The sequence below is a fragment of the Corapipo altera genome, unplaced genomic scaffold (assembly GCF_003945725.1).
Source record: "Corapipo altera isolate COAL_440 unplaced genomic scaffold, ASM394572v1 165, whole genome shotgun sequence".
In the NCBI taxonomy this organism is placed as follows: domain Eukaryota; kingdom Metazoa; phylum Chordata; class Aves; order Passeriformes; family Pipridae; genus Corapipo; species Corapipo altera.
The window spans coordinates 445830-458373 of record NW_020884954.1 but is presented as its reverse complement, the minus strand read 5'-3'; the positions used below and the strand labels follow the sequence as shown (position 1 = coordinate 458373).

At 47.4% G+C, this 12544-nt stretch overlaps 1 protein-coding gene across 2 annotated transcripts in view; it reads left to right on the top strand.

Annotated features, from left to right (window-relative positions):
• The first annotated feature begins 1180 nt into the window (after positions 1-1180).
• DUSP27 (dual specificity phosphatase 27, atypical) overlaps positions 1181-12544 on the top strand; it is a 31975-nt gene continuing 20611 nt past the window's right edge. For both annotated transcript variants that reach the window (XM_027663502.1, XM_027663501.1), the window contains exons 1-5: positions 1181-1313; positions 3723-3817; positions 4707-4938; positions 5721-5938; positions 8043-11337. In XM_027663502.1, the coding sequence (XP_027519303.1) occupies positions 1192-1313; positions 3723-3817; positions 4707-4938; positions 5721-5938; positions 8043-10867 (3492 nt within the window). In that variant the 5' untranslated portion in view covers positions 1181-1191 and the 3' untranslated portion in view covers positions 10868-11337. The remainder of the gene's footprint in view (positions 1314-3722; positions 3818-4706; positions 4939-5720; positions 5939-8042; positions 11338-12544) is intronic.

The window sequence follows — 12544 nt, the reverse complement described above, 5'->3', positions numbered from 1 at the left end:
TTGCTTCTGGTAAAGACTGAATGGCTTATCCTGCACTGCGATTCCCAAGGACATCAGAGGTCATACCAGCATTTCAGTTTGTGCCTGGCAGGATCCCACTTGCCTGGAGGCTCCCTGCAGGCAGAGGTCCAGCCTCACGGCTCTGGGCTCTTTCCTGCCACTGGGAAATGTCAGAGGATCAGCCCACAGCGGGGAAGGAGTTAAGTGCTTGACCAGCTGCTGTCTGTGAGGCACTGAATTCCTTCTCCGTGCAATGCAGCAGCCAGTGTCAGGACAGCTATATTTAGAGAGCTGATAAAGGTTTGGTGCCAACAGTTGTCCTGCCCCTTGATGAAGAAGCTGCAGAGAGAGCAAGAGGGGGCAGCTGATTGCTTTCTTCCCAGTGCCATTCCCTGCTGTCTTCAGTGGACTCTTTCGCCGTGTCTCCAGCAGGGACCCCCAGTGGAATCGTCCAGGCACAGGGGGTAAGTTCCCTTTCCTTGCTCCCCTGCCTCGTGGGCGGCAGCCACTCCTCAGCCCCGCTGGTGGCACAGGGCTGGGATCCTCCTTCCCAAGGCTGGTGCTGGGGCCCTGTGGAGCTGCCACCGCTGTTGTGGCACAGTGAGGTGACAGTCCTTGTGTCTGGACACGGGGAAGTGTCGGCTGCGGCGTTTTCACGCTCCTGCCTGAACTACGTCCCCATCGCTCTCCCACGCCCAGGGCGAGCACGGCAGCCTCCACACAAAGGAGTGAAGGACAAAGTCCCAAGCCTGAAAGCGCCTTCGGCCTTAAGCTTGAGGAGCGTTTCGTTTTGGGGAGGTCTCATGTTTCTTTGCCCCTGACACTCCTTCCAGCCCGGCTCTGGCTCTGTACAGCTCCTTCCAGCCACCACGTGCGGTCAAGGGGGGGTATAGAGTTTCTGCCCCTCCACCCCTTCCTTCCTGGCCTTCCTGCACCCTTACTCACAGGCAAGGAGGGCACTGGTGCTCTCTGGGCAGCAGCCAGGGAGCTGCATGAGGCCCTGGGAATGGCAGGCGCCCCAGTGGAGGAGTCAGTGTAGATGCCTCATGGCCAGGGCTCCTTGCAGGAGCAAAATGTGGGAGCCCCTTCTGCTGTACCCCCCGTCCCTGCTGCCCCACAGCTGGGAATGGCCTCTGTAATGGTTCTCCCTCCTGCCCTGCTCCCCGTGCAGCAGATCCTCTGGCAGCCGCCATGGCCAGCGGCAGGGACTCGGACAGCGAGCCGGCCGTGCCGGAGGAGGAGGAGGAGGAGGAGGAGGGCCCGGACGTGAAGGCCGTGCAGGCCCATTACCTGCGCAGCCCCTCGCCCAGCCGGTGAGTACAGGACCACTGCCACGGCCTCCTGGGAGCACATGGGAGACAGGGCTCCTGTGCTGGTTAATCCCACTGAGAGAGTACGTGCACACGGGGGGGACAAATTGCATTACTGTGGGGTGGTATCATCCCTCTTCCCTGTCTCACCCTCTCATACCCATCCCCATGCTGAAACTTCTGATCCAATTTCAACTCTTCCCAAATCTTTCTGTCCATTATGAGGACTTGTGGATTTTTTTAATGTCAGTATTAGGCTTTCCCAGCCCCAGAAAGACCAAGGGTCTTCGGATTTGGGTTTGGCTCGGAGCCAGCTTTAGCTACAGGCTTCAGGCACTAAACAGGAGGCTGTAACAGCACAAGCAGAAATCGAGTTACCCCAAGCAAAACAAGCATGATTAGATGTGTTTTCTCCTAATACAAGGAAAAATACATCCCTTTGTACTCTTCCTAAAGCAAAATGCTCTGCAGGGCTTTCTGTAGCCTTTGAGATGCTTTAGCTGAAAGCAAGGGGAAGGGATTGAGTTTGAAAAGAACCTGCCCCAGTGGCCCTGAACAAGTAGGAGATTATGAAATGTTTCCTGTTAACTGTGGGATACTGCAGAAAAATCAAGACAGAGTGCTTATTGCGTTTAACTGCAAGCATTTCAGAATTGATGAGGAAGATCATTGAGCTAACATAAAGAAAAATTATGTATTCAACTTGATAAATCCTTATCCATCTGCTCATCACTCACTGAAAAGGAACAGAAGCACCTCTCCAATTTATTTCCCTTGCCTTGCCTTCCCTGTTCTTTTTTTTCTCCCCTTTTTCTCTCTGTCAATGATAAAAGCTGTGATGAAGTTGATAAGATCCATCCCATCCAGAACAAGGCCCTGGAAGCCTCCAGGACTGGGCTGTGCTGCAGGCTGTGTGTTTCACAGACGCTCAGGGCAGCCACAGGTAAAATGTGTTGAGGCTGTGGTGGCAGGTTATTACCACTTGTTATGATTTTATTGAGCTTGGAGGCAACCTTTACAGCAAAAGGAATCGAAGGCAGGGCATAGCTGCTAATTTGTGTCAGCTCCAGTAAATGAGACTGAGACTCCCCTTGCTCATCTCATAAACTCCTTTGAAGAACTAGAAAAGGATTACTTTCAGTCACGGTTGACAAGTGCTGGAACTCAACTAAATGACCTAGATGAGCCTGTTAAGTGGTTTCCAATGGCTGTGCCCTCTGTTTTGGTTCTGGAGCATGAAAGCAGTTCAGCTCTCCAGACACTGCCGCACCCTGACTGCGTATTAATCACCCTTCCTCACCTGCCTTAATTAAACAAAAACAAACACTGTCGGAAGTACTGCAAGTCTGCATGGCCAGAGAGCTTCTGTGATGGCAGCAAACTTGTCCTAATGGCCTGTACCATCTATTTGGAAGGAAGTGTAGACAGTGTAGATCAGGGAAAAAGCTCTGTAAAATATTTTGTTAAGATGGTCTAAATGAGAGCAGATGTGCTTGGATTGTACAGGTAGACCGAGATGGAAAGATAGTTGTTTTCAAGATTGCGGCCCCTTTTTTGATTAACAAAAACTTATGTGAATCACACTGTGTGTCAAAGAACTCCCTTCAAAGGTGCTTGTGGGTGTCATAATGGTTTCTGACCTGCAGTTGGACAACACTGAGATTGACTCAGCTGGTTAGAGCATGGTGCTAATAACACCGAAGTTTGATCCCTGTACAGGTCATTTACTTAACAGTGGGACTCCATGATCCTTGTGGGTCCCTTCCAACTCAGAATATTCTGTGAAATCTGTGAAACACTGTGTGAGTGGAGAGACTGACCACAGATTCATGCTATGAAGTGACCAATGTGCTGAGGGAGAGAGTCACGGGCTTCAATCTCAGTGCTTGCATTGCAGCTTGTGGTAACTCAGAGGATGCTTGTGGGCAATTAGCCAGCAGAGAGAAAAACCAACACCCTGGTGTAATCTGGTGTTTTGAATTGTTCAATAAATTCTAGTTAGGACAATGTTTTTATCTGTCTGTCTAAGTGAGAGCTACTTGTGAGACTGCTCCTTGTGATCCATCATCCCCCTCCCAGTCTCAAACCAGACACTGATCTTCTCCACCCGAAAAACTTCTCCACCAGGCAATTGTTTTGCACTCCCAGTCCATGAAGCTCCTTTCCATGAGACCTGTCTCCATCCTGCAAACACTGGATACCAAGAGCATATTTAAAGTCTGTAGTGCTATGCTGGAGAGCAGGGTGGGAATGAGGGGTGGGAGAAGAGCTGGGGCTTCCCTTCTGCAATTAAAGGATCCTCTGTGCTCGGGTTCCCTGCTGCTCCCCTCTGGAATGGGTGCAAAGGGCTAAAGTCCTGGGGGTAGGATCCCAGTGGAGGGCATTGCCTAATAGACAGTGGTTGGTTGGCAGGTATTCCATGATATCAGAGACTGATACAGAGAGCATCTTCATGGAGCCAATCCATCTGTCGTCTGCTGTGGCTGCCAAGCAAATAATCAGCGAAGGTAAGAGGAGGAAGGATAAGAGAACTGTGTAAGTAATAGAGGCCTGAGTTGCACTAGTTTTGCCTTTTGTCATCCAGAGATCCTAAAATGATAAAAAAGCCTTTGTGAGAGAACCCCACCTGAGGTAGAGGTGAAAATCACAAAGAAATAACAATTTACAGAAAGGTTTGGTGACTTCCTTTGAAGTTGTGCAGTGAGTCTGTGGCAGAATTATGTACCACAGTGGTGAATGTAGTTTGAGTGCTGGTTGCTCACTGCAACAAACTGAATTTAGAATAGAATAGAATAGAATAGAATAGAATAGAATAGAATAGAATAGAAATAGAATAGGAGTATTTCAGCTGTAAGGGACAAACAATGATCATCTGAGTTCAACTATCTAACCAAAAGTTACAGTATATTATTAAGGGCACTGTTTTACTCCTCTTAAACACTGACAGGGCTGGGGCATCAACCATCTCTCTAGAAAGCCTGTTCCAGTGTTTGACCTCCCTCTCGGTGAAGAAATGCATCCCAGGGTCCGGTCTTAACCTCCCCAGTGCAGCTTTGAACCCTTCCCACCTGTCTGATCACTGGATACCAGGAAGAAAAGCTCAGCAGCTCCCTCTCTACTTCCCCTCTTCAGGGAGGTGTAGAGAGCAGCTGCATTCTTCTGGGGCTGGGATAAGGGTGCCCTTAACTCCCAGGCCTTTGGCCAGCGTGGGTCTCTGGAGGGCAGTGCCATGTGCTCTTCCCATAAGCAGGTGCTGCACACGTTGCAGACAGAACAGTGTGATGTTTCTGGGGGAAAAAAAGTAAATCGGAAGGCCTGTCCCAGACACAGTTAATGACAGGTCATATGTTTGCATTGTTTTTACATGCTTTGAGTTACAATGTCAGTTTATTCCAGAACTGAAGACAAAGGAGATCAGGGTAGATTCAGTGTGTCCCAGGATGTTGGAGTCTGCACAGCAGCTGATGGTGGAAGACCTGTACAACCGAGTTAAGGAAAAGATTGATGACACCAGCTTGTTTAACACGCCGTGTGTGATGGACTTGCAGAGGGCACTCGTGAAGGACAGGCTGGAGACCCCCAGGGATGCTGTGGATGAAGTCTGGCCTAATGTCTTCATAGCAGAAAAGTGAGTGTCGGCTTTTGCCATCGAGTTGCGTGAGATTCCCAGTGAAGGGTCAAATGGAACCATCGAAGGCATAACATGTATTACATGTATCTAATTCCTTTCATCCCTCGAGAGGCCCAAAGTGTTTTTCAGACTGTGCTCATAGAAAATCTCCACACACTGTAAAGTAAATATTTCTGGAATAGAATCAGCAGCTTTCCTGCGCTATTTTGATGCTTCAGCAGTTTAGGAGAGGAAAAGGCAAATGAGCCCAAATTCCACTGTTCTGATTGGAATTTGGCCCTGAAATTGGAAGTCTTTATTATGTCAAAGAGAGTTAAAAAAGAAATGCCATAGCACATGTCAAGTGGAGATGGTTAGGACTTCTGTACCATGGTTCAGCTGTCCCAGACACCTGTGTTAGTGACCAGACAGAATTAGAAGTGGATATAATGTAAAGCATCAGTTATGGAGTGATAAAAGTGATAAGTGATAAAAGTGAAAAGTGATAAAAGTGATAAGTACACAGCCTGAACCCAGGATGGCAGCATGAGTTTCAAATCAAGCTGTAGTGGAAACAGAGCATGTGGCTCTACAGGTGAATGCAGGTTTCTCATTGTCTTTTTCCAGTGAGTACTGGAAAGAAATACCTGTAGGACTCTCACAGGACATTAAGGTCTGAGTGGAGCCAGATGTTGGATGAGTAACACGGATGGAGAGTTCTGTAGACCTTGCAGCAGGCAGCTCCTCTCCTACCCACCACAGGAGCACTGGTGCCTCACATCTCTTTTTCCTTCTTGAAGGAGCGTCGCGGTGAACAAAAGCCGTTTGAAGAGACTGGGCATCACACACGTCTTGAATGCAGCTCATGGTACAGGGGTCTACACAGGACCAAGCTTCTACAACGGTCTCAATATCCAGTACCTGGGCATTGAGGTGGATGATTTCCCAGATATGGATATCTCCAAACACTTCCGCCCGGCTGCGGAGTTCCTTGACGAAGCACTGCTGACTTACAGGGGTAAGGGGAGAAGGTTGCAGTGGTTCCAAAATGCTTGGGAATTATGGGTGGAAGTGTTACTCTGATAAACAGCCGATGCCATGTCTGCAGTGGGGCAGGAAGAAGGCAGAGCCTTCATTCCCTGCATGCAGCACCAGTGACCACTTGTTCCCTGTCCTGCCGTGCCTCATCCAAAACAGGAGGGAGCAAACTAGTAAGGGGAGGGAGCCCAACAGCCCCTGCTGCAAGCCCTGTGTTTTCAGACTCAAAGTGGCTGCAAGTCACCTCCCTCAGCTGCTTTGAAAGAACCCTAATACAGCAAAGAGCAGAAGTCCTGCTCTGATACATATTTTTTTAATATTGATGTAATACTAAGTATATATAGTTATATTCCCGTACCCTACAAGCTTCAGTTTTGCCATGATGCAAAAAGCAGGCTGATTTACTAGAACAATCCAAACAGCTGAGCTGAACCTTTGGATGTCTGTCTAATTTACTGGACTCCAACTCCATGGCAGCTGTTATTCTGTGGACCTCCAGTGCACACTGGTCATTCGGCTGCAGCTTCAGTGGACAGTTAGAAATACCTTTATGCAGTTCAGTATGGAAATGAACACAATGATCAGTGATATTACTGATATTATTTATATATTTAGTCAATTAATTTAATTATTGTAGAGAGACAACAGATTACCTCCTAGCAGAAGTGACAATAAGATAAGTTTTGTTAGTACACAAGGAAAGTTGAGACAGTTTTAACAGCTCAGCACCACGAGGTGGGACACTGCCTATCTGTGTTTTTCCTCACAACTCCCATTACTACCCTTGGCATAGTCCAAGTGCTTATTGCTGCTGCCATTCATCGACCCTTCAACTCATTGTCCAGCAAAAATGACAGCCCAGCAGGAGAGAGAAGGTTTTCCCCTGGGCTGGTGATCTGAACTGGCTCGTTAAAGGGTCGACACGGGAAAGGGTGCACCGAGGCAGAGGAGCCTTGAAAGAAAAGAGAGGAAGGAGATCTCCCCCTGTTGGTGAACTCTTAGATTGGCTTTACTGCCTGGTAAAGTACTTGGAAGGCAACCAAGACTTTTGGTGCTAAGAAGGGTGTAAAAGACATTTCAGGACTGTAGGAAGAGGTTCGTTAGGTAAACGCTTGGGATAACATAGCAGCAGTCAGAAAGGTGGTGTTTAAACTGGCTCCATGAAGTTTCAGTGCAAACAATTTGATTAAAGTGGGGTTTATCACACATTTAGAAACAGTAATTTCAGTTATTTGTAAGCTGGCAATGCCTCATTTACACTCTTCATATTTCCAAGCTTTTCTTTAGCCGTAATTTGCTATAAAAGTAACTTTAACGTTTTTTGGTGTCAAAGTGTGGTTTTCTGCAAGAGGTAGTAAATGCCATGAAATAAAGCAGATCTTCAGTTTTGATCCTTGCTCTTACTTTTACAGGACAGTGGGTCCCAGTGGTTTGAAGCAGCTGTTTCAGTTTGTCAGAGTCAAAATCAGCTCTTTCCTGCCAGTTGCTTGGTTATCCTTTTCAAAGATATACTATGACTTTGGCTTCCTACATATAACCATTTGAGGGTACTTTTGCCAGATCTGGATTCTGGCAAAAAAACAATCAAATTAATATAAAATTGTATTTAAGCTCCATAATGTGCCTTATGAAAAACTAAATTATTCTCTTATCTTCCCAATACCTTCCTGGAGGCTAATGCTAATATCTCCCTTTTTACGTATTGAGAAACAAGCTTGGAAGGCTTTAATGTCTGACCCTATATCAGGCAGCAAGTCAAGAACACTGTATTGCTTGTCTTTCTAGTAGCTGTTATAAGCTTTTTGACTATTTGAGTACATGAAGTGTGTAGGCAAAACTACAAATATTATTTAGCTTGTTTTGAAACGTGCCTGCCCACAGCTTTTGAAACTAATGTGCTTTTTATTCATGTTTTATTAAGGTAAAGCTATCAAATATTTAGTATTGGTTTCAGTCACTAAAACACGGAATCTGTCTAATTTTTAACACCATTCAGAGAATGCTTTTGTGGTACATATCAGAGTGTATGTACCACGTGTCTGTGACTGGAAATAGCTGAACACTTTCCTGTTCCACATCCGTAGGCAGAGTCCTGGTCAGCAGCGAGATGGGCATCAGTCGCTCCGCCGTGCTGGTGGCTGCCTACCTGATGATCTACCACCACATGACCATTCTGGAGGCTCTGATGACTCTGAGGAAGAAACGAGCCATTTACCCCAACGACGGCTTCCTGAAACAGCTGCGGGAGCTCAACGAGCAGCTGCTGGAGGAGCGGGAGCTGGAGCACTCTGGAGACGAAGAAGTGACTCCCAGTCAAAGCCCTGTGGCTCGTGCAGGGACTTCTTCCCGTTTGTCTGGAGCTGGGGACGCAGAGAGCGTCGTGGGAGCCCGAGCCCACTCCATCACAGTGGAAGAGGAGGACACGAGCAGCATGCTGGGTAGTTTTATGAGCTCTTCATCAGTGTCAAAAACCAGCTGGGTTTCCAAACGCTCCACCCTGATCAGCGAGGAGGAAGAGGAACAGTTGTATGAGGAATGGAGGAAAAAACAAGGCCTGTCTGCAAAGGAAGCAGTAGTTAACCATGAAAGAAGAGCATCTCCAAAGCATCTGGATCGGGAAGAGGAACAATCTGATGAGGATGTGGAACAGAGGATCCATGACTGGCAGCGCAGAAATGAGAAATACCAAATGGAGGGTGCAGCCAGGGAGGAGGATGGTGATTCCAGCATGGGAGGAAGACCTTACCCACCAGGTGAATTCAGTGATGTTGAGAGTGTGAGCAGTTTTGAGATCCGAACCCTGAAAAAGCAGCTGGAAGCCAGTAGCTTTAGCAGGATGAGGAGGAGCCGCACAGGCTCTATGTCTTCTGAGAGCACCTGGGACATGTGGAATCAGAGGCTTCTGGAGATAGAGAAGGAAGCTGCTCAGAGATACCATTCCAAGAATAAAAATTGTGGGGAAATGGGAAGAAAGGAGAGGGATGTGGATGAGGAGAGCGTGCTTTCAGACAGTAGCTCCTTCTACAATTTCTGCCAAAAGAACAAAGACAAGCTGACTCCTCTAGAAAGGTGGAAGGTCAAGAGGATCCAATTTGGCTTTCACAAGAAGGATTTAGAACCATCATCATCAGCTGCGCCATCGCCAGCAGAAGATGGCAACCAGGCAGGTGAGGAGGGAGCAGAAGGGAAGAGTTTGTCAGATATTGACCTGACTGCTTACCAGGCTTGGAAAATGAAGCGGCAGAAGAAGGTGGGCAGTGAAAGCAGCAAGGAGGAATTCGTGGAATTTGCCAAAACCGAGGATTCTGCTTCAGCTAAAAAGAGGCAGAGGCGTGTAGAGCTCCTCGAACGTTCAAAGAAGATTTTAGAGGAGAGCCAGTCCATGTGCAGCTGGGAGACAGACAGCACAGTGAGTGGGAGTATCCCCCTGTCGGCTTTCTGGCCCTCGGCGCCGTCTGCAGACGGTGCCGACGATGCGGCTTCTGCCCTGAGCATGCAGACAAATCATTCATCTCTATCACGGACCAGGAGCAGCACGGGAGCAGTGCAGCCTCAGGTGCCGAGTGTACCCCTTCCCAACCTCCCGGTTGGTCCGGGTGACACCATATCCATGGCAAGCATCCAGAACTGGATCGCTAACGTGGTCAGCGAAACCATCGCTCAGAAGCAGAACGAGATCATGATGCTGTCCCGTCCGTCATCCGCGATGGCCTCCCTGTCAGGAGACCTGGGCAGGCGAGGAGATGATGACGACAAGGTTTCTCTGCTCAGTGCTCAGAGCGGCTCATCTGTGGCTGCCTCTCAGCTGCGCCAGCGGGAGCTGCGCCGGGCCGAGTCTCAGTCTGTCCTGTCCTGCAACACCTCCGTGAGCGCAAGGACACAAGGGACTGCTTCAAACATGAAGACAACACAGACGAGCAAGCCACTGTACAGCCTCTTTGCTGATGATGTTGACCTCAAGAAACTCAGGAGGAAGGAGAAGGAGATGCAAATGGAAATGAGAGAAAAAATGTCAGATTATCAAATTGAGAAGGTGATCAGAGACAATAAGCGCAGCACTTTATTTAAGAAAAAGGTGACCAAAGGAGAGGAAAATGAAAGGGAAGATGGCATAGAGAGTACAATAAACAGCCATGGGCGTCCCTTGCAAGCAGATTTTGACAGAACTGGTACAGTCTTCGATCTGTCCAGTCAACCTGCAAACTCAGGTGCACCAGAGTCAGAAATAGAGACTGATATTAGCAAGTGGCTCAATGGCCTGAAAGCAGAGAGAGAACCACCATCTTATTATGAACAAACTGAGAGAGCTAGAGAGAAATATAGCAGATCATCCAAAGTTAGACAGATGGATTCTGAGACATCCAGTTACAGATTCTGCAGGTCCCAAAGAGAAGAGGTAGACAGCTGTTCTTCCTACGAGTCAAAAGGAGATTCACTGAGAACCACGTCGAGATTTTCCTCCGCTTCTGCGAAAGAGGACAAAAAGATGTACAAGTTCACAAGGTCGAGGGTCAGTGAGACAAGTTCCAGAGAAAACAGCCCAGAGCTGCATGTTTTCAGCCGATCTCCTGAGCCACCCTTTGACTCTGAATCCCCTGAACCGTCTACACAGAGCCGAGTCAGATCCCATCACGTGGAGGCGTGTGAGGAGGAGGCCAGGTCAGACGTGTCGGAATTTGGAGCGAAGAGAAAGTTCACCCAGAGCTTTTCAAAGTCCGAAGAGGATGGAAAGAAGGAGGCAAAAGTGGAGCAAAGCGAGGAAAGGTTTGCATCTAGACAGCGCTCTCAGTACAGGCGAAGCACGCGTAAAGAGGAGGAAGAAGAGATGGATGATGATGCCATTATTGCTGCTTGGAGAAGCCGACTGGAAGAAACTACAGCAAAGCTCCAGCGGAGAAGGGAAGAGTGACCAAGATCAGACTACAGGAGCACAAGCAGAGCCAGAGTCCCTGAATCACTCACTCATCATTATATTTTTGATAATCCTTTGTGGTTTGTAGGGCATTTCCTGCGGATAGTTCTCTTCTTAATCAAAAGCGATGAAGGGAAGAGGTCAAGTTCTGCAAGTGTTTGTGGCTTGTCAGAAAGAAGATGCTAGAATTAAATGATCAATGTAGGTAGGAACACAATGTTAGAAGCCATTAGGAGCCAGACAATGTTTCAGCAGCAAAAGCAAGTAACGGTGGCACCTCAAGTCAAAAGACCAATCACATCCCATTTTGGTTATTTCAATTTCCTAGTGTTGTTAAAAACTGGACATATTTTTTTCTTGGATCTTTTTGATCATAAGTGGAAGAAGCCAACAGCCTTTTCTAGGAACTTGAAGAATGTTTCTCTCTTAATCAGCTTTACTTTATGCCACTGAGAAGATATTACCAGGTAGGCTCCATTTTCTGCACCAGCCTTATGAATGTCTACAGAAATAAGACAGTTCGGGGAAATACATGTTCTGTTTTACTTTGCTAAGTAGCAGAAGCAAAGTAAAATACTGGGAAAAAGAAGATGCCTCCTTTTTAGAAGTTCAAATGAATGTATTCCTGTGGCACCATTTTTTCTATTTTCTATTAGATAGAGTCATCTCTGCTCCATTATGGTTGGTTCCTGCTAATAACTTTGGGTCAACAAAGGACAAATGCAGTAATATTAACAGCCATCTGAAAATCATGTTTTGATGTAGTTAAAGAGATGGGGTTAGGGCTAGGATTAGTGTTAGGTTAGGCTGGGCTTCTCAGTACTGACTTCACTTTGGTTTATGTATGCAGCTCAGCTAAGCCCGTGCTTTCGTGTTCGTAGTCAGATTGTCATGTGTTAATTTTCAGCATGATTGCCTTAAAAGAGAAGAGTGGTACACAAACTGACCTCGAAATAAAATTGTGTATGACTGGAGCATGGGTATAAGGCAGCATGCACCAGCTGTGTGTCTGTGAAGGTGGTAGCTGGAAGCTCGATTTAAGGGGTGGTAGGTCTGGTTGGCACGTTCAGTTAATGCATATCCTGAGCCACAGGGTACACTTTTGAGAGGGAGAGGGGGAAGCACGGTCTCCACGTTAACTGAGTGCACCAGGTTAGGAGCCTGAGGTCCTTCCATGCCCTGCAGAGCCTGGTGAGCTTGTGTGATCCACCAGACCTGCCTCAACATCCCCCGTGCGGCTTCTGTGACAACGTGTCTTTGACGCACCAAAGCACCCAACTCTCTGTCACCAGCCAACGTCCTCCACCTCTCTCTTGTAAACACATAGGCCAGTTTCTACTGACTTTGACTCTGGAATTATCTGTTCCCTCCTCTGTACAGACTGTATTTTGAAACAACAAAGCCCTCTGGCAGAGCTGAATATAAAACGACAATGGAGGGATGATGCAGTAGTGCTCTCTCACAGGAAGTTTTTCTTTTTCTTGTAATCTCCTCTCCCTCCCACTGTGATGCTTAGAGCTCACTATTACTATTATGCTAGTCCCTCTCCCCGTTTTAATTGTGTAATACAGACAGCAAGCTCCACAGGGCAAGGGCCTGCTCTTTGTCCCTGTCTGTGTGACGCTACGCACATCAGCAACGCTATCTAAATAATGGTTACTGATAACAAAATGC